A 21,165-nucleotide genomic window follows, 5' to 3' on the forward strand; every position below is an offset into this window, starting at 1 on the left:
GCACCTGCAAAAACCTCCTATCCGTCAGAACTCTTATGTACAAAATGACACCCGCAGTCAGTCGTTTCGAGTTTGAGTATGATTGGTGAAAAACGAGGGGGCGGTCCCGACGCGGAGTCCCCCGCAGCATTATTCCAACTCGAGGGAAGTAAGTGACCTGCCGGTGGGAGTGAACATTGAAGCCAGTTTACACCACTAATGGTGAGAAAAGGGTGCTTCGGTTCCAAGGTAATGATGGAATGAATGGATACTTTGGATATTCGTGGATAGAAAGGATGCCGATGTCCTTACCAGTTGCTCTACTCCTGTATCTCCTCAGCCTCCTCTTCGCTCCTTGTGTTCTGAATCTGTCTGTCTCACCCACATCAGGGGTACCAGGAACGGCGTGCCAACGCAGATGGTCACTAGCACCCTAGAATTGAACGAAGAGGCCGTGGGAAAAGGGCATACTCTCCGTTCGAAGGACGAAGGTACGCAGTGCACTTTTGAATGAGGACTGGAAAGTTCCAAGTCGTTAAAAATGCGAGGTTCGATCTAAACTCCGAGACGAGGAAGATCCGTGAACATTTTCGGGACGACGTAGCTTGCCTTGAACCTTGAGGAACAGTGCAAGTCATTATTATTGCAATTCGCAAGCTGTTGTCCCGGTTAAGATCCATGAAAGGAAGAAGTCCCGAGGCTCAAAAAAACTCAACCTACCCTAAACATGGTCCGTGCGCGTCACGAACACCTATAAAAGTCCGCGCTGAGCATCCCGTTTCCTTACCACTCTGGCCTTTTGGCTTAGGTACGTTACAACTATGTGTTTCAGAACCCTTTCACACTGGCTAACAATCCAACTTACAGATCAAGTGTAGTATCTGTTCTTAATAGTTTAACCACTATTACGAGGGCATCGCCCTCCGTATCTGGTTATCTAATTTTTGCCGCCCCTGCTCTCCGAGCTCTGCTTGCAACTTGGAGACAAGATGACCTTGCTTCTGCAGTACTGGCTCGTGTCGTCGGGGGAATTATTTCCCTTCTTTTCTTTCTTTTTGTACTCTTTATGCCGAACACCAGTCGGTGGTCCGGTGGGATGGTGCAAATGGAAATGAAGAGTTGGATCATTCAAATTTTTGGAGTCTTTGTGCATTTGGTTGTATGCAGTAGTCGTCGAGACTTTGTTAAGATTGTAATAAATCTCTCCTAAAAAGATTTCGTAAAGTTATTGGCGGCCTTAAGCTTGTCAGCGGAATGTTTTTGATATCCTTGTACTTCTGAATACAATCTTTTACCCTTAAAACCCAGTTGCCTGATTTTACCTTAATACTTTACAAGTGCTTTTAACCAGTTTCGGCAACTTTGCATTCTTTTGATTGTGACTGGAGAAAAGTCAGAAGCTAAGAAAGTTTGTGGTTTTCGTGAACGAGTAGACTTTTACATAATGTGTGCCAGGATTTCAACTTCAGGGTGTTTGCAGCGTACATAGCGTAGTCGGGACTGGCATCCATCAATATTCTATTCTATGTTTGACTCATATCATTACTGAATTCTGAATGGCATACTCAAAGGAATTATAGATCGAAATCAAGCTAACCCTCGATGACTGCAAGAGCCATGGCAAAACGTTGCAGGAAAAACAAGTACAAGCACAGGAGAACTCAGTACTCGATCTCAGGTGTCTCAATCAGTGAAGAGCCGAATCCATACTACATTCATTGCTTATCACATTCTCTTTCGACAGTATTGTACGTTGTGATTCCAAGATAAGAGCCTAAAGGCTGCATGAATCAAGTCGCGCGATTGTCAGTCGACAGATAACGCGCATATAGCCAGAAGAGAAAAAGCTCACCACCGTCATCCTCGCCTCCTTCGGCTACTTCTTTCCACCGCTGGAGCTGTAGCTCTGGCCACTGGGAGAGGTGTAGTTGGAGTGGCCGTCGCCAGTGTTGTAATAAGTGGACCCGTTGGGGTTGGAATAATAGTAGCTTCCATCGCTACGCAGATTCATTGTCAGGACACAGGCCAACACCCAAAGAGGGGAGGACACCCACGTGTTAGAGTAATGATAAGAGTTGGATCCATTACCGTAGTCGCGGGAGCAGTAATGATTGCCCTATAAATCAAGCGATTCAATGTTCGTTCGACGACGCCAAGTCAAAGAGGCGTCGATGAGAATATGAATGCTACCTGGTCGTTGGTGCCAGAACCGGTGTAAGAGTATGAGCCAGAGTTGCTGCTGCTCTTGGTCATTGTGGTTAATGAGAAAGACGAGTAATATGAGAAGGTGGTGGTGGTTAAAGAAGAGGAGAATGAAAGGGAAGAGACGCGAAGCCTTTTATAGACCCTGCACCTTCCTTTTTGGGAACTTCAGGTTTCCTAGGTCGATTCCTACCCAGACGATAAATGCAAACTAGACCCTCCACATTTAAGATAGAAGAAATCACAAAATGCTATGAAATGACACAATCCTCCTTGAAACTGAGGTTATACATCGTTTTGTCCACCGTTTTTTCGATCTTTTTCCAATCGGACCGCCGCTGAATAAACTCGTATATGTCCTAAATAGAGGCATGTTAAACTCGAGTGTAGAGAAAAGGGTCCGTGACAAACCTCTGGCCGGTAAGATCCGCCATACCTCGCAACATCCTTCACAATTTGGGCCAGATCTTTCGCGTCCTCGACAACGTAAACATGTCCCAGCATTTTGAGGTGCGAGAAATCGGATGCTATCGAAGTCACTTTGAGAGATGAGATGAAGGCGTGATAAGCATTCAGGTCTGCTATCACTTGAAAGCCGCCATTGAGTGAGATGATTTGTCGTTTTATGTGCTTTTGAAGGATCCTGATGGAGAACCGTTCGGGACATGAATACTTCGACCCACCCCTTTAGGAGAAGACGCACCCAATCAAGCGTATTCCGACCTCCTGGTAGAACACTTCCAAGACTTCTCTACTCGTACTTCCCTTCAAAAGCTTACAGTGAACCTCCAAGCATTTTATGGCTTCTGTGCAACCTCGAGTCGGGCCAAGATCCTGATCAGCACCGTCGGGAGGATAGTACTCCCTTGGTTTCGTGAATTTGTTGATGATATGTTCAACCTGAGCAATTTCAATGAAATCATTCGACGGTTAGAGATCTGGCGTACCTGGTTCATCAGCACCTCAGTACCAGCATTCAAGCCGCCGGCTACGCAATCGTCAAGAGTATTTTCAAAACGCTTCTTCTCTCGTACCACAGCGTTCAAGAAATCCGTTCGATCGATGTGCGGCGCCTATTCAAATGAACGTAGGGTTCGAACGAGAATCATTGATACACACCAGTTCTTTATCGAAATACACCTGGACCATGCTTTGGATAGTATCACCTATGTGAACTAGCTCGAAGAATTGTAATAATGGAGCAACGCTGGTCGTTTCCTCGTGTTCAGCGGGTTTGTAAGATGTCATTCGCGTCGTCGCCCTGATGCCGCTCGTAAGCGCATATTCGATTACGAAAAACTGTAAGACAGACTCACTCGCCAAAGCCCTTACTTAGGTGCCCTTCGGTCATAGTACTCAGCATCAAAATGAAGATCTCCTCAATAGTGTCTCTGACCCGGTGACCATAATGACCGGGATAACCTGCGAAGGTCTCAACACGTTTAAGAGCCTCTCTGTCCGCATGAATGAGCTCCAGTGCAACATCGAGGGAAAGCAGAAGGTCCATCTGGTCGAGATCATCATTGCTCCGTGCAGAACCGACCGATGTCATGGTGGTGGAAGGTGCAAGCGAAATCGCTTTGGAGCTAGATGTAACCGAAGACAGTGATGTCGTTTTTGTATGCGTCTTGGTATCATTCACATCGTCTTCGTCATCCGATTCCTGTCCAATCTCAAAGACCATATCTCCTGTTCCGCCGCGTAAGTAACCCTCCTTATCGTCGTTCGCAGTATGAGCTCCTGCACCCCATCGAATGGGATTAAGCATCGCTATCCCTTGAACAGTTCCCTCCGTCACCATTTTACCACCACTCACGATCGCGCCGCCGACCGCTCCGACTGTTCTTGGGACTATGGTCACCGGTAAAAGCAGTACGTCAGTGAAAGAAGCGAGGACATTCCGTTTGACCTGAGCGGGATTGTTTGATGCAAGGAAGCGTCCTTGTTTTTGAGCTGTAGTTCCAACTGTCTTGGACATCTAAGATAGCACAGCTCGTGAGTATGAAAGCGAACCGTCGCAACGAGGAGGGACGGACCTGTTTCTCCCACCCTTTGCATATCTTTTCTAGGGTAAGCTTCACAGTCTCTATCTCTTCGTCAAGGTATTCGTCCATGTTTTGTTCAAACATCTGATATCTAACAATATGCTTGTTAGTTGGAGTAAAGTAACCGCGAGGTCGAATCCTCACACGACATCCTCTGCCCTCGTTTGAGTAACGCTATTGTCTACTGGATCCTTGCCGTTTGCAGCAGCAGCCAACATGATCGCATCAACCACCCTCCACCCTTCCTTGAAAGTCGCCGCAACAGCCTTGAGATAAGTGTCTGTGGATATTTCGCGGGCGCGAAGGAGGAGTGAGGATATGTAATCGGCGACCTGTCATTACCCACTAAGAACGAAATTCTCCACTTCAAGTAGGTGCGTACTCACCACCTCGTTTGCGACCCGCTCAGCAAACATAATCAGCACCTGCGATTCCGGGGGAAAGACGCGAATGGCTCTTGATCCATGCTCGAGTATAGATTCCCGTACAATAGTCACGAATTCGTCCATAGCATCAAAGTCCAACTGTCCAGAGTCACTGAACAAAATGAGAGGGTGCTATGATAATGGGCGTTCGAACACTCACTTGACGTTATCGAGTGGATTGCCTTTACTCTCATAGAAAATCTCTCGCTTCTCTGCCCAAACCTTTCCCATCTCCCAATCTACTGTAAAGACCGCCTTTGCAGTCGTTGTGTCTGAAACCCAAATCAGCCAACTAGAATCTGCCGCCTCCCGCATTCCTGCTTCGTCTGATTTGCTATCACTCAAGTCAAACGCAGCAAGCAGATTGGCATCGAAACGGTCCATAGCCGAGCGTAACGAGGAATGTAAAGTGAACCATTGTCGTACGGGTTGAATTTGAGGGGATAGAAATGAAGAGAGAAGACAAAGAGTGAGAGCTTGCTGTCGTATCGACCTAGTATCAAGTGAAGATGCGAGCGAAGAGAGGATGACATGAGGAGGTTGGTTTAGAACCTTGGTGAGGGGTTTGAGAAGAATATGAGCTCGTATAAACCGGCCTTTGTAACTCTTGCTATTGTTTGTGTTGCTCAATCCTGCGTCAACGAGAAATACCGGTGCCTTTGGCGCAGCAGCGGCGAGCGCAACATCGAACCCGCTAGCACCAACAAAATCGCCCATCTCATCTACCGTTCCGGCTGCCAAATCTCCAGAAGCGAAATCGCCGAAATCATCATCGACTGCTATCGTGGGTGGTGCTGCTGCCCTGGAGGCACCTGTTCGTATCTTGTTGCGGGCATCGAGGTCATTCAGAACGCCTTGCAGCCCGTATTTCTCGACCTTGAGAGCCTTCCATCTCCTTTCCCATATCTTTTCGTCTCCGATCAGTGTAGCAGCCGCACGACATGTGCCAATGTAGCTTGGGAAATCAGGAATGGGTAGGTGGAGAAGGATAAGGAGGTGAATGTCGGTTGGAAGCTTGCCTATGAGTTTTGGTCCCCCATGTGGTGGTTTTTGGGTCGGTATTCCTCGCACAGTATTGTACAATCGTGTAGGTTGTAGGGTCGCAAACTTTTCCATTTCCCTTTCATGTCATAAGTATATCGAGGAGATAGAAAGCCGCGTACGTTTCCGAGCTCAATGTTGAGCTTCGTGGTGAAGGTGAAAATGAAACTCAGTGTAGCGCCAGGACATTACATGGTAGATGGGGTTCGATGCAACGATGAATTAAATTACTTGCAAGTGCGATTCATTGGGCTCGTCCGTGTAGTTGACGTTGAAACTAAAGAAATATAGATGTAAAACATTACAGTCGTGAAGAAATGCTGAGTGTTGGAGATATGCGACAATAAATAAATCGTGATCGTGATGCGAAAAAGTTATCGTGAACTTGCGAAAAGTTACTAATATGCCAAACTCGAAAGAGAGAGAGAGAGACAGCGAGATACAAAGGGAAATAATAGGCACAGCGGAGGGAAGGGTACTTATCCCTCCCTATTCGCGATTCCTAAAACGAGTGGAATCTTGGGGGAGAATCCCTCGTGCTATGCGTATGCTTCGATGTGGTATGAATGCGGTACAGCGGAGAGCCCTATCAAGAGCAGCAGCTCCACGAAAATGTGATTATTCTTCGGGGGTCTTGGGTCTTGTCGTTCATTAGAGTACCACGGACGAGATATGTTAGTTCGGAACATCGAGTGGTTCCTATAATGGCAGCCAAATATCGAGGTTTGGGTTTGACCCAGTTGGTCCAGGAAGGTCGTATAACGGCGCAGAGTTAAATCTTGAGTTCCCTAAAACCCCTTACATCCACTCTACCCGCGCCGTTGGCAAGCCACTCATCTGCTGGTCCTGTCTGCGCATGTTTCCCACCGGGAATGACAATTTTACCAGCGCCAGAATGCGACTTGGGCAACCCCAGCTTCTTGCGTTGCCGGCGGGTGAGTGTCCGTTCAGGTGCTTTATTTTTTATCTTGCCGTTAGCGTTTGGCGCGGATGACGGCGATTGTGAGCGATTTATGTCGGGTTCAAGGTCGTCATCGTCTGGGTCCTCGTGATCTTCATATGCTTCAGTGAAGGTAGAAATAAAACCAGAAGAGAGCTTGTGCTCTACCTCTCTTTCCTCCTCCGTATCTTCATTACCTCGGTCAAGTCCAGAAGGTTCGTCCTCAACAAAGTCAGGATCCGGATCGCCATCGGCGTCAGCGTCAACATCAGCATCAGCGTCTGACCACATGGGTGGTCTGATGGTGATGTCGCTAGCGGCAAGGTCAGAGTTATTAGATCCATCCACAACTTGAACATTATCAGTCTTGCGACCGTTGTCCACACTCCGTCTCGAACCGTTCCTTTTCCCCCAGCGATCGATTCTCGACCGCTTGAATTCCGACTCAGACCCAGAACCAAACCCAGAACGACTGGGGGAGCAAGAAACACCAGGGGTAGGATCCTGAGTCGAATCTTTGCTCATTGACCTTGAATGAACACCTTCTCCGGACTTGTTGCTAGATTTATCCTTCTCCATATCCGAAATATCGTCCGAGAAGCTCTCTTCAAATGACCGCTTTGGGGATCGCTCCCCTCGCTCGGGTGAACATAGGTGTGTCAAGTGCGATAAACTGTTGGCCGGCGCTTGTATAAAGTTCTGGGGCTGGGTCTGTGATTCGGGTGATGGCTGAGGCTGAGGGGGTTGTTGTACCTGACTATAGTGCGTCTGCATGTAAGGGACAGGATAGCTAGGGCCCTGCATATGCATGTAAGGGTTGGGAGTCGGAGGGCCCGAGACTTGGACGTCTCCTGCCCGATGACCGAGGTTTGGCGCCTGTGCGCCTGAACTGGGAGAAGGGCTCGGGGAGTAAGCATACCCATACCCATAGCTATATCCTGTCGGGAAACCATACGGGTACTGTTGTAAGAGGTGACTAGGACCTGTACCACCAGAACTGCTGCCAATACTGCCAGTGCTAGCGCCTCCGTTGGGACTTGGATAGCCATACATTGCGTACGGTGGATATCCCGCTGCTGCTGCATAGCTATACATCGCAGCCATGTAAGTTTGCGCTTGAACCTGCTGTTGAGGTGGGTTCGAAAGGTTAGGGAGAGAGCCATTGGAGTGCGACATGTTCAGATTGTTATGTGGATTCGGGAGGTTGGGATACGATAGAGCCATGTTGATATTGAGGTACGGGTTTCCGCTCGAGCCGGGCGAGGTTCCCTTGCTATGCGAATGGATCCCGTTATTGAGACTATCGGACCCGGCTACTCCTAGGGCTGGAGCGGGTGAAGGTGAATGCGATGCTGGAGGAGAGGTAGCCGCCGACGGGGCTGAACCGGTTGGTAGGCCCATAGTCGTTGACGATGTGGGCTTGGTTGGGGATGCCATGGTGGCGTCCTCATTACCGTCTATGTTGACATCACCCTCCTCTGACTCCGTGTCTGAAGTTAGGGGTGAGGGCGTGGGGTATGAATCAACGTCGATGGTTTCGTGTGAGGGCGAAAGTACAGTAGGTGGTGAGGAGGCTATAGCTTTCCTCGGAGGTATTTTCAGTTTGAAACCAGTCTTTCCAGAGGTCAATGAAACAGTCGAATCAGGGGGAGGCAAGACGTCATCCACAGGTTCCGACTTCACCTCCCAAACGCTAACTTTGGAGGCTTTGGCCTCCTTGGGATCGTACCTTAGGAACCTGTCCATCGACATCGTCCCTTTGGAGGATGACAACGGCTGGGGCTTTCCTGAAGCTTTCTCCTTCCCCTTGGCTACCTTCTTCTCCTTTTTCTCGCGCTCCTTCTTCTCTCTTTCACGCTTCCTAACTTTGGCCGGAGAAAGATCCTCATTAGGTTGCTCATCAGGAATGGATGATTGCGAGGTCTGCGATCCTGCCTGGGAGAAGGGAGAATTGGATGTGTGTGAGGACGACGACGAGGCGTAGGAGGATGGGGCTGGGATCTCTTCGACATTGGGTATACCACTATGAGGACCACGAGAATTCCGAACGGAAGAGAAATGTTCCCAGTCGTGATAACTGAAACCGACAGAGTCACAGTAATAATCAGGATACCTGTAATAGGCGGGAAATAAAAATGAAATGCAAAACATACGCCACATAGATATTTGGACCACTGGTTTGAGGTTCATTCACAACCACTGTGGTGTCGTCGTCTTGCACATCCTCTTCTGTTTCTTCACCTTCAGTATTAAGCACTTGCTTTCGCTTTGCCTCTTCCTCCCTCTTGCGCTGCAGCTCTCGTCGCCTGTGACGTTTCTCTCGATCGTTCAGAGTCGCCTCGAGCTTTGCGCTGGATCGAGTATGTCGTGAAGGGGTATCATCAACAGCCATTGCAGATTTCGACGGTGAATCCACCGCGGACTTCTTGTCCCGCTTCTTGGGTGTCGTAGGCGACTTCGCAACATTGCTCGTAGAAGGTTCCGGAGGGTCATATTGAATGACGTAGACGAGCCCTGGCTGGATAACCTTTATGTTTCTTTGAGTCAACTGTGCGAACGCTGAGAGCTCCATGTGCCCTCCATAAACCGCGTTCTGGCGCATACCCGCGACGTAAGCCTTCAGCCCGCCACCCTTGCCTTTCCTCGCCCCTGCATCCCCAAATTCGTCCACATCGACGAAACCTTCATATCGCTCGGGATGGTCCTCGATGAAATCACAAATGTCTCGCCGTACTTGGTGATGCTTGGAGGGCGACCCGTAGTACTGATCCGACAACGCTCGAAAAAGACAGTTACCGTCACCCAAAGTAGGTGCAGCATATAATCCCAGCGAACGGAGTTGATTGTTCAGCAATTCCGTGTTTCGAGAGGGGTCAGATGTGAGGAGCTGTCCAGAAGGCTTAATAACAAAAATCAATGGAAAGTAATGAGAAGTGTACATTTGCTTTCCCGGTCGACCTAGTAGCCCTCGTTCTAAATGTCTTTGCATGTTGCTTCTTTGCAGATCCCATCTGTAGGGCTCTGCGGCGGTAGGTTTGGAGGGGAAATGGGGGGAAACAAGCTGGGAGGGGTACTTCCGGGGTCCTGCCGCGTGCGTTGGACCCCGGGTACTCTACGCTATGCAATCTCAAACAATGCAGATTCTGATTTGATTTCAGATTCTGCTCGAAAGGACAAACTCCGCACTGGCATGTTAAACCGTTGTCTATTGAATACGATACTGCGGTGAAGATACCACTATTGTGCAGTACTAGTGACGGTAGCTGACACGAGCCGACATGCATGGGCTTCCTCGTGCCATCATGCGGACGCTGCCTGTTAATTAGTGACGTTCTTTCTACAGCCCCTCAATATTCAATATGTATTCAACGTCTCTTTGGTTCGAAGTGTCATCCAGAATCGTTCATGGAAGATCTTCGCGACTTGGACCGAGTACGGGGAAAGTACGGCACAGCGGCCAGCTAAGCCGGCGTTCCCCGTACTGGTCACATAAAATACTTTTGGGAAACTTGCGATCGTACGTTTCAACATGGCCAGCAAACAGGTATGTTGTGGGTAGCTTCTTCCTCGTCCTATACCTCGACTCATCGCTCGACTTCCTCGCAGCTGGGTAAATTACGCCAGGTTCGCCATTCTCCCCACAATTCCTGCTGATGCTCACCTCGAATTATTTCATGTCCTGTCATGAAGTGGGCTGGAGAAGTGATCTCGTCGAGGGAAAGGACCACATTGTCGGAAGAGTTCCAAGAGTTGGAAAAGGATATCGAGCTGCGTAGGTCGGGTAATGAAAAGTAGGTTATCACCTTCTGGTTCATGCGACTAGCAACTGAAGTAATAATCTCAAGACTGTACTTTGCCTGCGAAACGTATCACCATGCTTTAAAGAAGAAGAAAGACTGTCTCGCTCTGGACGATCCTGAGAAGCTCTTGCCAATCGACATCTTGGGCATCGTAATGATAACTCACGGAGAGGAGTTTGGCGATTCAGTTTTTGGTCCGTCTCTCTTGTTCTGATAATGAATCTACTCACAATTTCGGCTAGGAACAAGTCTAGTCAAACTTGGAAGAGCACACTGTAAGGTGGCTACGCTCCAGGAAGGATTTGCCCTGACATTCCGCGATACATACATGGCTACAATTGAGAAATTCGGAGACGAGATCAAGGAATATGAGCATCTGAGGAAGAAGTTGGACAGTCGACGGTATGTGGCAAACTTTCTTCTCATTCAAACGACAAATTTATGTTCTCTTAGATTAAGTTATGATGCCGCTGTATCGAAAGTTGAGAAGATGAAACACAATAAGAAAGAGAAAGATCGTAGGGACGCCGAAGAAGATTTGGAGAAGGCTCAGGCACGATAGTACGGCCACCTCAGCGTTGATAACATAACTTCTAATATTGTTCTCCTCCATAGTGAGGAAACAACGGAAGACGTTCGCGCGCAAATGCACCAAATTCAAGAGTTCGAGATAGACCAGATGCGCGAGCTCACTGCTCTTCTGGATATCGAACTGGATTTCGTAGAGAAGTATGCAGAGGTTCTGCGAGATGTGAAGAACGAATGGCCTAGTATAAGGTATTTTGTTTTCGATCTCAAGTCCATCGAAACTGATGATCGTTTCCCGGCTCTTAGCTCTGTCCGCCCGGCTACCAGGACAAACGGCATCAGCCGCACTACTAGTAAGCGAAAGGAGAAGGGCCAGAAATCCAGATTGAAGCGGTCCGTATCATCTACTCGATCCGCAGGCCATTCCACAGCTGTTGAAGCATCGGCTGATGAAGATGGGGACGATCCTCAGAGCGGGGTTTCTCGTCCTTCATCTCGTCGATCTACTTTCACACATCATCGTTCAGAGTCCGTCAGCGGCAAGTCTCGCTCCCGCCCCTCTTCTAGAGCCTCTCGAAAGCGATCCGACAGTATTGCTGACGAGGAAAGGGCTGAAAAGGGGACGATGAGATTGAATATGGCTGGATTGATGGGATCGTTCTCAGGTCGTGGTAAGAAGAAGGAGAGGGAAAAGTTTGCCAATTTGGATGACGACGAGGAAGTGAGGGTGAATGACGAACGAACAGAGACTGAAGACGGGGATCCGTCTGCGTCTCCTGTCCAGAGCCACAAATCTTTCTCTGGATGGTCCTCTTCGACCAAAGGCAGAGCGCGAACGCACAGTAAAAGCAAGTCGGACCAGGTTCCCATCTCTGATTATTCTCCAACTCTTTTGTCACGGATACAAGGTCAAATGCAAAAGCAGCCGGAGAAGGATAAGAAAGTTGTCAGGGCTTTGTACGATTTTTCTGGATCTTCGGATGAACTCTCGTTCAAGGTTGGTGACGAGATTGTCGTCCTTAGCGAGACACTGGAAGGATGGTGGATGGGTGAGACCAAAGGGCGACTAGGCTTGTTCCCAGTTCCATACACTGAGCCGTTACCCACCAAACCGCCTCTACCAGTCCGACCGGACCTGGTTGGTAGGAGTGGTGGGATTGCCGCGACGAGCTTGTCAAACTCGAGCAATTCTCTCCACGACTCTGATGGATATAGAACCAGCGACATTGAAGATGGCGAAGTTTACGGTTCACGTCCTTTGGCACATCATGATTCCTCGTTCATTGGAGTTGGAGGTGGTCTCCCTGATTCAGCGAGCTTTACGGAGAGTATACTCGATGATGATAACGATAACCGTTCTCAACTACTCAAACCTTCTCTTTCGCATATGTCTCGCAGAGGAACAGCTTCTACTTCTTCCTCGACGTCTTCATCACCCGCTTTACCTTTTCGACACGACAGCAGCACGACGCCAAAGAAAGCTCCGCCGCCGCCGCCTCCCCGAAGGTCTACGGGAAATTTATTGCCGTCGGCTACACCACCGATACCACCGCGGCGACCAGGTGCACCGAGATCTCAATCGTCTTCAATATCTTTGCCACAGTCTATGCCCGCTTCGTCGTCGTCTGTAAGCAGTCATGATGGACATTATGATAGGTCGCCATTTGATAGTTTGACGGAGCTGTCTGGTGATGGTGGAAAGAGTAATCCGTTCTGAAGTCGTGGTTGTATTCCTCCTTGTGCAGCGCATCGTATTGGTGGTACCCCACGGTCTGTCAACTGTATTTCTCGCGGCCCCAGCCCCCCTCCGTATACATTAAGTACCCACCATATTCACTGGAATCTATCGTACGATTCGTAATCGTCTGTTTCCCTCATGTACTTTCTCCGCTATGGACTGTAATGACTGGCATTAATAACTTTGTGATTGCTTATAGGCCCTATGATTATTATTATTCTCTATGTAGGTGCGAGACGTCGCGCCAATTCCTAACTTAGCACGCTTACTCTAAGCTGCTCCCTGCATTTACTTCCTGGTGTATATTATAACAAGTTAAGGTTTACATTTATTGAATCAATTGAATCTCCTATTGAAGTATAGGAAAGAGCCAACGGTGATCTGCGAATTTAGAAACTACTATCGATCCACGTATTGTAGTCACTCCCCAACACTTGCTCATGGGTGATGAGAGCAGCTTGTTGCGTTTCCATCTGTCGTTGAGAAGTATTTGCACCAGCACCAGTGTTCATGTACTCCATGAAGATGCTATCAAGTTGTATTCATTAGCCTCAATCACTCCCTACAGCCTTAGAAACAGCCCTCACGGTGTTGCGCCTTCAGCCATAGTCGTCCATCCCTTTGGATTGATCGTGTCCGGTAAGATGGATCGCTGGTACACAACCCGTGCCAACACCCTCCAAGGTCGACCAAGGTAGACTTGTCCCGTCAAGCCAGACGTAGAACTTGTTATATCCGAAGAGTCAAATACATAGTATCCGGGGTCCGTCGGGGATTCCCTTGAATTGGCGGTTATAGCACCAGGCCCATTGGAGGAAAGAATGCATTCCCCGAACCATGCCGAAGATTTGCCATAGATGAAGTCAACTGCACCTTCGATGAAAGAGTTGGAATAGTATTGATTACCACCGTCAGCAAGGAGGGTGTCCTAACGAGAGACATGGTCAATGGCGATCAATAACGGTATGAAACAGACCATTTTTTGTCGCTTGCCTGATAACCAGTGACCTGGAGTCCATAGAATCCCTGTTTGGTACCCCTGGCGGACAATGCGGTGGCTTGTTTTCCTTTTCCATAGGTGTTGGCTATGTTCACATTATAGAGGTTGAGGTTGTTACTGAGCGCTCGGACGGTCGCACAGGCATCATTGCCACCGTTGTCCTGCGCGTTCAAATTGTTGGTAATCGTCACCTGGTTGGATTTGTATGATTTGTCGCTAGAGGAAGATGAAATCTTGACGTGACTCGAGATAGTGCGGACAACTTACCTAGCTGAGTATCCATAGACAGTCAATGGTCCTCCTAAGATGATTCCAATTCAAGGGCGGTACATCAGACACTATTTTTGGAGACATGCCATATTTGAAGACCACTTGTTCTTTGTAGGTGCCTGTACCGCGGTACGATCAATGAATGGAGAGCAGATTATGGAGAGTTGGATTTGAGAGTACCGGGATAAATAAAGATAGTTTTACTGGCAGTTCCCGATCCCAACGCAGCTACGGCCGCACTCACGGTACTACACACATCAACACGTCAGTTTCCCAGTGCCCCAGACAACAAAAGGATTTACGCTTCACCTATATTCTCCAGAATTTGTGCCAGACTGACGTACAACGAGAGCACCAGCGGGTGGTGAAGTCAATGCCCAAGAGAGCGAATACAAGGCCGAGAGAACAGCCCAGTGAAGGAGCCCCATGCCGCAAGGTAAACCTTTGCCATCCAGACGTCTTCAGAAGCCGCTTTTAAGAGTTGGTGGTTGAAAAATCTTCGGCACTTGTTATACCAGCTGACAAGCGCAAGTGACGACTGCACTTTCGTGCCTTGCGATGCAAATATTCCCTGTTGATAGATTCGAACGGATTGGTATATATAGACCGACACGAGAGACCAGCGGAGACCAAAGAATTTTACATGTGAGGGTACTGTATTGGGAGAAAAAGCACCCCGTCCCGGCAGGTCGGGTTTCCGGGCCGTTTCATCGGGACCTCGGACCTCGGTACTGCCAGCACCTTCACTCTCAGATTTCAACCAGGATGAACCTCTCTCTTTCGGTTTTTTTGCAGACTATTCAACAACATTCCGCCACTTCTCCCGCAGAATTATTTGAGCTATACTCTTGCCACGTTTATTACGGTCTGGTACCGCTCAAGCGCCCCCAAGTCGTGTGAGATCTGCCTAGGGAAGTGCTTTCGATATCGAGGTTTGACTGACTATACTTTACGGTCATTCAAGTTTCTGCGGTCCAATGCGGTCCGTGCGATCACCAGGCCCGAAGAGTTGCCCATCGTCGAAACCTGCCAACATGGGAAAAGGAGAAACTTGGGAATAATCAAAACACTCAAAAGCTGGCTGAGCTTCGACTCCGGCTCACGTTGTGGGGCATACCATGTATCGAATCAGGCTTCTCCAAAGTATCACGCTATTCTCACTGCTCTTTCTCGCGTCTGCATCTCCATCTGCGTTGAGAAAGCGCGCCACTTGCACAGTCGCATCTGCTGGAAATGCTGGTACCGACGATGTCCCCGCTATTGAGGCTGCGATTAAAAGTTGTGGAAGCGGAGGTACAATTGTCATATCTGCCGGGAAGACTTACATGATTCGGTCTACCTTGGATTTCACTGGGTGCACCGGTTGCGAAGTACAGATCGAGGGAACGTTGAAATTGTCAGATGACACCAATTTTTGGAATGGTGTCAGGGCAGCAATCCTGCTCACGAATGTGAATGGCGCGACTGTCCATTCGAAAACAGGATCTGGTGTCGTAGACGGCAACGGGGTCCCCTTTTGGCAGAGTTTGTTTCCTCCCTCCGGTCTTCTTATAAAGACTCTACTTACATGTTTGACTCCTTTTTCTCCCCAGAGTTTGCGTTGGACAATAGCTTCCATCGCCCGACGTTGATGTACATTTCAGGGGGTTCCAACATAGTTGTCGAAAACCTCTCCTTCAAGAACGCCCCGAATGTCTTTCATTCGGTGACCGACGGTGCCACGAATGTTAGATATAGCAATCTCAAGTTGAATGCTACTCCAAAGGATGGAGCGACACCTAAGAATACAGACGGATTTGATGTAGGGAATTCCACCTTCGTTACCATAGCCAGTACCAGCGTTGTCAATCAAGACGACTGTGTCGCTTTCAAACCGGGGTCCAACTTTGTGACAGTCACCAATATCACTTGCACCGGGTCTCATGGGCTTTCAGTTGGTAGCCTTGCAAAAGGCAGCAACGATGTTGTATGTGGATATCTATCCCCCACGCCCTGTGTTTGTGCTAAACTTTGCTGTTAACAGGTCACTAATGTCATCGTCAAAGGTGCAACCATGATCGATTCGACGAAGGCTACTGGCATCAAACTCTATGACGGAGCATCTGGCCACGGTGTAGCTACCGTTCGAAATGTCACCTTCCAAGACATTACCGTTCAGAACTGCGATTACGCTGCACAGATCCAGTCCTGTTACGAGACTCCAAGTGGAACTGCCTGCACCCCGAGTAAACACGTTGTTGATCAAGTTGTTTGGAAAAGCATCATAGGTATCACGTAGGTGTCTCGACGCGTTATCCTCGTTGTTCCTTCTTGGAGTTGATTGATCAAATCTAGGTCGTCGAAGGAGGACCCAGTGATTGCAAATATGAACTGCCCGGCCTCTGGGACGTGTAATATCTCCTTTCAAGGCTTTACAGTGAAGGCACCCTCTGGGAAGGCAAACGTACTTTGCTCTGCAGTTGATAGCAACCTTGGTGTGAGTTGCAGCGGAAGTGCATTTGGATGAGTGTTGGATTCTCGGACGTTTTACACTCCCCGTTGTTTCAATATTTGTACATACCTTTGATGTAAATTATCTACGATTCCAAGCTACAAAGCACTTGATGCCAATCTCGAAGTAAATAAACCCTGCTTATCGATAGTGGGCAGATACAGGCTACAAAATCGTGGACGCATCAAATTACACCCAATTCTGAATCCCTTTGCTCCAGCCGTCGATGATGTACTTCGAATCCAAATCACTCGAAACACTTCTCGAAATCACCCTGTCCATTATTCCTCGCATAGACCTGACTCTCTACAAAGGCGTCCAACGTGCAAAGTCCAGATCCGCTTCCATGAGAACAGAATTCTAGAGGCTGTAAGGCTTCATTCACGAATATCCTCACATAGTCCTTCCTATCTCTTGAACGCGAACCGCAGTTCAGCTTCTCCACCACCATCCTTCCTGCAAACGGCACCAATTCGCTCGCTCTCCACGACTTTCTAGGATCATACTTCCGTGGATCCAAAGCCCTTTTCTGCCTGAACAATCCGATGGTGGCATAAATGGGTATTAATTGATTGTCATGAGAGAAATCGGCATAGATGGTTCGGTTCAATGGAAACGTAACGGGGGAATCATCAAGAGTATGGTTCGTTTGAGTCGAGTCTTTCACAGGTGTGGAAGTAAGACGAGCAAGTAGTTCGTTGACGTAACCAACACCTTGCACAGGACCGAGTGGGTTACCGTAGCTACCATTGATGTCAGAGAAAGGTAGCAAAAACCGAGATCAAAAAGTAAATTCGGAGGACTTGCCCAGTGTTATAGTATTTATCCAGGTCACCGACATATTCGAAGTAATCAAATTCCTTCCTCGAGAACAGGTCGCAGAACGGACTTTGGTTATCCAGAGATTTGCCATCCAACGAATGGGCAACAGTGTCGAACGCGCAAAGGGACATCAAAGAGTAAATGTCTTGGTCGGTAAGGTTTGCACCGGGTGCACCTGAAGTAACCGATGAGCGCGTTTGAAGCGTGTTGAAGGAAGTAAGAAATACCTTCATTTAACCTCCGTGTGATCGATGGCGCAAATACGCTGATCCATTGAGCAGTCTGTGCGTCGGAACCATTTGCTGCAGAACAATTATTATCATCCAATGTGTTATTCACACCTTTCTGGGAAAAACTGTCAGAAACATGTACTTATTCATGTGCCATCTATGGACGCACGGCCTCGGGTATCGTCACGGAAAGTGTTGGATTGTAACGTTCCTTACTTGCTGCGCGGAATCCTGCTAGTCTATTAGTCACTGAAAATCACAGACCAGGAGAACTATGGTGGTACTAACCGGCGGTCCAATTTGTCGCGCTCAGAATCACTCGCTGAGACTGAGACGCACGTACAAATGGCAGCTTCTCCTCCGATATTAGATGGGCGTATCGATTGAAGGCGACTTGCCCAGCGTCGAAAGACCTGTCAAGGAAGAGCGCATTAGCATAAACAGTGCTCTCTGAATGAATAGCTTCAAGTGCATCTCACTGTTGTGCCCCAGATGGGACCAGGTCATCCGTCCCCAAATCATACTTATAGGTTTTCAAGAAATCCAACTTTGGATCTCTAAATGCGACTTTGACGCGCTGGAGTTTATCTATGGCAGAAACGATCCCCACAGCAGCGCCGGCGGTAGGAAATCGTGCTCCATGTCGCTCAAGCTAATTTAAATGGCCATCAATATCGACAACACAAATATTGAGAAGGACACCTACGATAATGGCCTGAGTGACTTCACAACCAGCTGGCGGTGGGATGTATTGTGCAACAGGGAAAAAAGGTGAATACTGTGCCCATGATCGCTCAAGAGGCGCTTCTTGATCATGATTGCTTTTAGCACTGGTGGCACAGCGCAAAAACGCTGAGATGAGAGCTACGGCAGTCAGAGTTGAGAGGATCATCTTCCACGAAAGCCGTGGGGGCTTGGAGGAGTTATATGGGAGAGATGTCGATGAATGCCAACGTGTGTGAGAGCGGTCTAAATCGGTGATAGGCTTCTTCTGTGGCTTCAGCCCGTCGTTTGAGAGCCATTCCCGGGCTTGAGCTTGGACCATCGTCGTCGTCGTAGTTGTCCAGATTGTCTTGGCTCACAAGATAATACCGCATTATGTTGGAAGTGATCGAGGCAAAAGGGCGGATGTGTAACGCACGTTGTTAGCGCAACGTCATTTAGACACGCACAATCATTGATCAATAATGTCCAACGACGACGACCGCACCATTTTAATTCTTTACGCGACAGAAACGGGAACATCTCAAGATGTTGCAGACGGGATAGCTCGATATTGTCGTCGTGGTCATATTAGATCTCGAGTTCTGAGCATGGATCAATATTCACCGGCGAGTCTCATCCTTGTCACTCACATGGACTGACAATTACATCTGCCTTAGGCCGATTTGATTTCTGAAAACTTGGTTATCTTTGCGGTCTCGACTACAGGATCTGGTATCGAACCCAGATCTATGGCAGAGCTCTGGTCAATGCTTTTGCGATCCGATTTACCGGAAAATCTGTTTGAGGACTTGCAATTTGCAGTATTTGGGCTTGGAGACACGTCGTACGAGAAGTTTTGCTGGCCTGCCAAGAAACTGTCTCGTCGGCTGAAGAGCCTTGGTGCAGAGGAGATCTGTCCATTGGGAGAAGGAGATGAGCAACATCGTTTAGGGTTGAGTGTCTTTGCGTCTTCTTTCGTTCGGATCGAGTACTCATCTAATGTCCGTATCAGTATAGATGGAGCCCTAGATCTTTGGATAGAGTCCTTGCTTGAAGCCATCTTACAACTTCTGCCTTTACCACCTGGACTCGAGCTTCTTCCAACGGACACAGTACCTCCTGCCCGGGTATCATTTTCTGTGGCGTCTGACAACGCTCCTGTAGAAGATCCTCTCGACAGGGCTGAAGGATATCACTTTGCAACTTTGAGGTGCAATGATAGAATTACATCGCATGACTGGTTTCAGGACGTACGCCATTTAGAGTTTACATTTGAGGATGACATACGGTATGTGTTTGCCCGACCTCAGACATGGATTAAATTTTGACGGGACTCGCTACAGTTATTCTCCCGGTGATGTTGCAGTCGTACATCCCGTTGCTCCGCCAGAACAAGTGGAAGATTTCATGTCGTCCATGGGATGGGAGGACATCTCCGATGACCACTTCGAAATCTCGCATATATATCAAGGTACCACATACCTCGTCCTCGATTCTTTCCTCCTCTAATGTACACCTCCAGACCAATCACTTCCCGATCATCTACCGTACAAATTGTGCCTACGTGACATCTTCACTCGCTACTTAGACTTCAACTCAGTTCCTCGACGTTCATTTTTTCAATACCTTCGATACTTCACAAAGGAAGAGGCTGAAATAGAAAGACTGGACGAATTTTTAGCTGAATCTGGAGCGGTCAGATATTGTTATTGTGTCTGACCTATTTGGAGGCTCACATGAGTTGTTTTAGGATGATTTGTATGAATATTGCTATCAAGTGAGACGTACTATTCGCGAGGTTCTTTCGGAGTTTCGAGGTGTCAGAATTCCGAAACAATATGTTTTCGATGTCTTTCCTCCTCTAAGGCCGCGGCAATTTTCAATAGCGAGCTCCATCAAAGTGGGTCCACTATGTCTTACTTCTCCGGCACCGAAATTTACATTCTTTCATCGATGTGCTCACCGCTTAGAAACACCCTCGTCAGATCCACCTATGCGTTGCAATAGTTAAGTACAGAACCAAGCTACGTGTACCTCGTCAAGGAGTTTGCTCTATGTATTTATCCACACTGGAATCTGGTAATTGCAGTTCTTCTCTGACGCAGTTCTGGTAGCTGATCAGATTCTAGGCGACGCCATCAAGATAGGTATCAAGGCCGGGTTTATGAAATTGCCATCTACCAATCAACCAATAATATGTGTCGGTCCTGGTACTGGGGTTGCCCCCATGCGTGCTGTCCTTCAAGAACGAATAAAAAATCAATCGTACAGTACGCTGCTTCCTGTTAAACTTGTTAAATGTGCTACATGTCACCCCTATTCCCTTCAGATAATACACTCTATTTTGGTTGTCGATCAGCATACAAAGATCAACACTACAAAACCGAATGGAAGGCATGCGTCACCGCTAACGAGCTTACATATAGGGTTGCTTGTTCGCGGGATGGGCCCGAAGGCGCCAAGCGCACGTATGTGCAAGACCTCATTCGTGAAGACAGTAAACGAATCTGGGAGTTGTTGGACATGGAGCAAGCGTGTATTTTGATCTCTGGGTAAGTTGTTTGAGGTCCCCTCGTGAATTGCTTGGCACTAACTAAAGTTAGTTCGTCCAACAAAATGCCTGCTGCTGTCAAGGAGGCACTACAGTCCGCAGTCGAGCTACACGGGGAGAAGACGCCTGGTGATGCGGCTGAGTACATCCGGTTGTTGGAAAGAAATGGAAGGTTGAGTGAGGAATGTTGGAGTTAAAGTTAAAAATGTCTTTCTCTCATGACGCAGAGAATGCAATGCCTGCATCCTGATTGAGATCAGCATCAGCCTCGTGTTCACCCACACTCAGCCATAGGATGACGTTCGTGTATTTCTGTGGTCTTCTGGCCGATATCATACAGGTAGAAACGGAGACATTCCATTTATGTCAAGCGATCGACCCTAAACGTCTCGGTCGAA

General features: G+C 48.2%; 8 protein-coding genes across 10 annotated transcripts; 3 read left to right on the forward strand and 5 right to left on the reverse strand.

Moving 5' to 3' along the window:
- Nucleotides 1-1,855: 1,855 nt before the first annotated feature.
- Nucleotides 1,856-2,232, reverse strand: E1B28_013351 (uncharacterized protein; the record flags this gene model as incomplete). The annotated part of the gene is made up of 3 exons (XM_043158500.1): nucleotides 1,856-1,976; nucleotides 2,034-2,095; nucleotides 2,170-2,232. 3 exons carry the CDS (start codon nucleotides 2,230-2,232, stop codon nucleotides 1,856-1,858), a joined length of 246 nt encoding a protein of 81 aa, XP_043003849.1.
- Nucleotides 2,233-2,432: 200 nt separating this feature from the next.
- On the reverse strand, nucleotides 2,433-5,767 carry E1B28_013352 (uncharacterized protein; the record flags this gene model as incomplete). Its single annotated transcript, XM_043158501.1, has 10 exons — nucleotides 2,433-2,540; nucleotides 2,593-2,824; nucleotides 2,885-3,081; nucleotides 3,129-3,254; nucleotides 3,301-3,442; nucleotides 3,498-4,159; nucleotides 4,218-4,317; nucleotides 4,371-4,558; nucleotides 4,613-4,763; nucleotides 4,812-5,767. 10 exons carry the CDS (start codon nucleotides 5,765-5,767, stop codon nucleotides 2,433-2,435), a joined length of 2,862 nt encoding a protein of 953 aa, XP_043003850.1.
- Nucleotides 5,768-6,464: 697 nt separating this feature from the next.
- On the reverse strand, nucleotides 6,465-9,643 carry E1B28_013353 (uncharacterized protein; the record flags this gene model as incomplete). The annotated part of the gene is made up of 3 exons (XM_043158502.1): nucleotides 6,465-8,709; nucleotides 8,786-9,519; nucleotides 9,572-9,643. The coding sequence occupies 3 exons, from the start codon at nucleotides 9,641-9,643 to the stop codon at nucleotides 6,465-6,467; spliced, it is 3,051 nt and encodes a 1,016-aa protein (XP_043003851.1).
- Nucleotides 9,644-9,903: 260 nt separating this feature from the next.
- On the forward strand, nucleotides 9,904-12,997 carry E1B28_013354 (uncharacterized protein). The gene is made up of 8 exons (XM_043158503.1): nucleotides 9,904-10,176; nucleotides 10,239-10,256; nucleotides 10,323-10,423; nucleotides 10,478-10,626; nucleotides 10,675-10,834; nucleotides 10,886-10,993; nucleotides 11,048-11,209; nucleotides 11,267-12,997. The coding sequence occupies exons 1-8, from the start codon at nucleotides 10,162-10,164 to the stop codon at nucleotides 12,675-12,677; spliced, it is 2,124 nt and encodes a 707-aa protein (XP_043003852.1). The 5' UTR covers nucleotides 9,904-10,161; the 3' UTR covers nucleotides 12,678-12,997.
- Nucleotides 12,998-13,006: 9 nt separating this feature from the next.
- Nucleotides 13,007-14,618, reverse strand: E1B28_013355 (uncharacterized protein). Its single transcript, XM_043158504.1, has 7 exons — nucleotides 14,278-14,618; nucleotides 14,149-14,216; nucleotides 14,055-14,087; nucleotides 13,966-13,999; nucleotides 13,692-13,914; nucleotides 13,286-13,626; nucleotides 13,007-13,226 (listed from the first exon to the last, which is right to left on the reverse strand). Exons 1-7 carry the CDS (start codon nucleotides 14,394-14,396, stop codon nucleotides 13,088-13,090), a joined length of 957 nt encoding a protein of 318 aa, XP_043003853.1. The 5' UTR covers nucleotides 14,397-14,618; the 3' UTR covers nucleotides 13,007-13,087.
- A 96-nt stretch (nucleotides 14,619-14,714) lies between these two features.
- E1B28_013356 (uncharacterized protein) lies at nucleotides 14,715-16,543 on the forward strand. Its single transcript, XM_043158505.1, has 4 exons — nucleotides 14,715-15,492; nucleotides 15,561-15,934; nucleotides 15,992-16,242; nucleotides 16,303-16,543. Exons 1-4 carry the CDS (start codon nucleotides 15,087-15,089, stop codon nucleotides 16,472-16,474), a joined length of 1,203 nt encoding a protein of 400 aa, XP_043003854.1. The 5' UTR covers nucleotides 14,715-15,086; the 3' UTR covers nucleotides 16,475-16,543.
- E1B28_013357 (uncharacterized protein) lies at nucleotides 16,544-18,679 on the reverse strand. Of its 2 annotated transcripts, XM_043158506.1 has the most exons (7): nucleotides 18,218-18,679; nucleotides 17,991-18,163; nucleotides 17,800-17,924; nucleotides 17,681-17,742; nucleotides 17,509-17,626; nucleotides 17,267-17,456; nucleotides 16,544-17,202 (listed from the first exon to the last, which is right to left on the reverse strand). In XM_043158506.1, exons 1-7 carry the CDS (start codon nucleotides 18,554-18,556, stop codon nucleotides 16,707-16,709), a joined length of 1,503 nt encoding a protein of 500 aa, XP_043003855.1. In that variant the 5' UTR covers nucleotides 18,557-18,679; the 3' UTR covers nucleotides 16,544-16,706. The 2 variants fall into 2 exon arrangements, with proteins under 2 accessions (XP_043003855.1, XP_043003856.1); XM_043158507.1 differs by having other exon boundaries at nucleotides 16,544-17,456.
- On the forward strand, nucleotides 18,679-21,137 carry E1B28_013358 (uncharacterized protein). 2 transcript variants are annotated; one of them, XM_043158508.1, is made up of 10 exons: nucleotides 18,679-18,842; nucleotides 18,894-19,168; nucleotides 19,229-19,504; nucleotides 19,560-19,687; nucleotides 19,739-19,911; nucleotides 19,967-20,116; nucleotides 20,187-20,295; nucleotides 20,346-20,486; nucleotides 20,546-20,768; nucleotides 20,820-21,137. In XM_043158508.1, exons 1-10 carry the CDS (start codon nucleotides 18,699-18,701, stop codon nucleotides 20,962-20,964), a joined length of 1,764 nt encoding a protein of 587 aa, XP_043003857.1. In that variant the 5' UTR covers nucleotides 18,679-18,698; the 3' UTR covers nucleotides 20,965-21,137. The 2 variants fall into 2 exon arrangements, with proteins under 2 accessions (XP_043003857.1, XP_043003858.1); XM_043158509.1 differs by having other exon boundaries at nucleotides 18,707-19,168.
- Nucleotides 21,138-21,165: the final 28 nt, after the last annotated feature.

This window comes from Marasmius oreades, chromosome 9 (genome assembly GCF_018924745.1).
Source record: "Marasmius oreades isolate 03SP1 chromosome 9, whole genome shotgun sequence".
In the NCBI taxonomy this organism is placed as follows: domain Eukaryota; kingdom Fungi; phylum Basidiomycota; class Agaricomycetes; order Agaricales; family Marasmiaceae; genus Marasmius; species Marasmius oreades.

Bases quoted from the DNA above. Each gene is read 5' to 3' on its own strand.
- E1B28_013355 (XM_043158504.1), bottom strand. From the start codon at position 14,396: ATGGGGCTCCTTCACTGGGCTGTTCTCTCGGCCTTGTATTCGCTCTCT. The intron at 14,000-14,054 runs GCATGTCTCCAA...GAATCATCTTAG, and splicing joins ACAAGTGGTCTTCAAATATG to GAGGACCATTGACTGTCTAT. The intron at 13,227-13,285 runs GTGAGGGCTGTT...ACAACTTGATAG, and splicing joins ATGGCTGAAGGCGCAACACC to CATCTTCATGGAGTACATGA.
- E1B28_013356 (XM_043158505.1), top strand. From the start codon at position 15,087: ATGTATCGAATCAGGCTTCTCCAAAGTATCACGCTATTCTCACTGCTC. The intron at 15,493-15,560 runs GTTTGTTTCCTC...TTTTCTCCCCAG, and splicing joins CGGGGTCCCCTTTTGGCAGA to AGTTTGCGTTGGACAATAGC. The intron at 15,935-15,991 runs GTATGTGGATAT...TGCTGTTAACAG, and splicing joins CAAAAGGCAGCAACGATGTT to GTCACTAATGTCATCGTCAA.
- E1B28_013354 (XM_043158503.1), top strand. The intron at 10,994-11,047 runs GTACGGCCACCT...TCTCCTCCATAG, and splicing joins GAGAAGGCTCAGGCACGATA to TGAGGAAACAACGGAAGACG. The intron at 11,210-11,266 runs GTATTTTGTTTT...CCCGGCTCTTAG, and splicing joins AACGAATGGCCTAGTATAAG to CTCTGTCCGCCCGGCTACCA.
- E1B28_013358 (XM_043158508.1), top strand. From the start codon at position 18,699: ATGTCCAACGACGACGACCGCACCATTTTAATTCTTTACGCGACAGAA. The intron at 19,505-19,559 runs GTATGTGTTTGC...GACTCGCTACAG, and splicing joins ACATTTGAGGATGACATACG to TTATTCTCCCGGTGATGTTG. The intron at 20,296-20,345 runs GTAATTGCAGTT...ATCAGATTCTAG, and splicing joins TTTATCCACACTGGAATCTG to GCGACGCCATCAAGATAGGT.
- E1B28_013357 (XM_043158506.1), bottom strand. From the start codon at position 18,556: ATGGTCCAAGCTCAAGCCCGGGAATGGCTCTCAAACGACGGGCTGAAG. The intron at 17,925-17,990 runs GTGAGATGCACT...CTTCCTTGACAG, and splicing joins GTCCCATCTGGGGCACAACA to GTCTTTCGACGCTGGGCAAG. The intron at 17,627-17,680 runs GTGCGTCCATAG...AGTTTTTCCCAG, and splicing joins CCGTGACGATACCCGAGGCC to AAAGGTGTGAATAACACATT.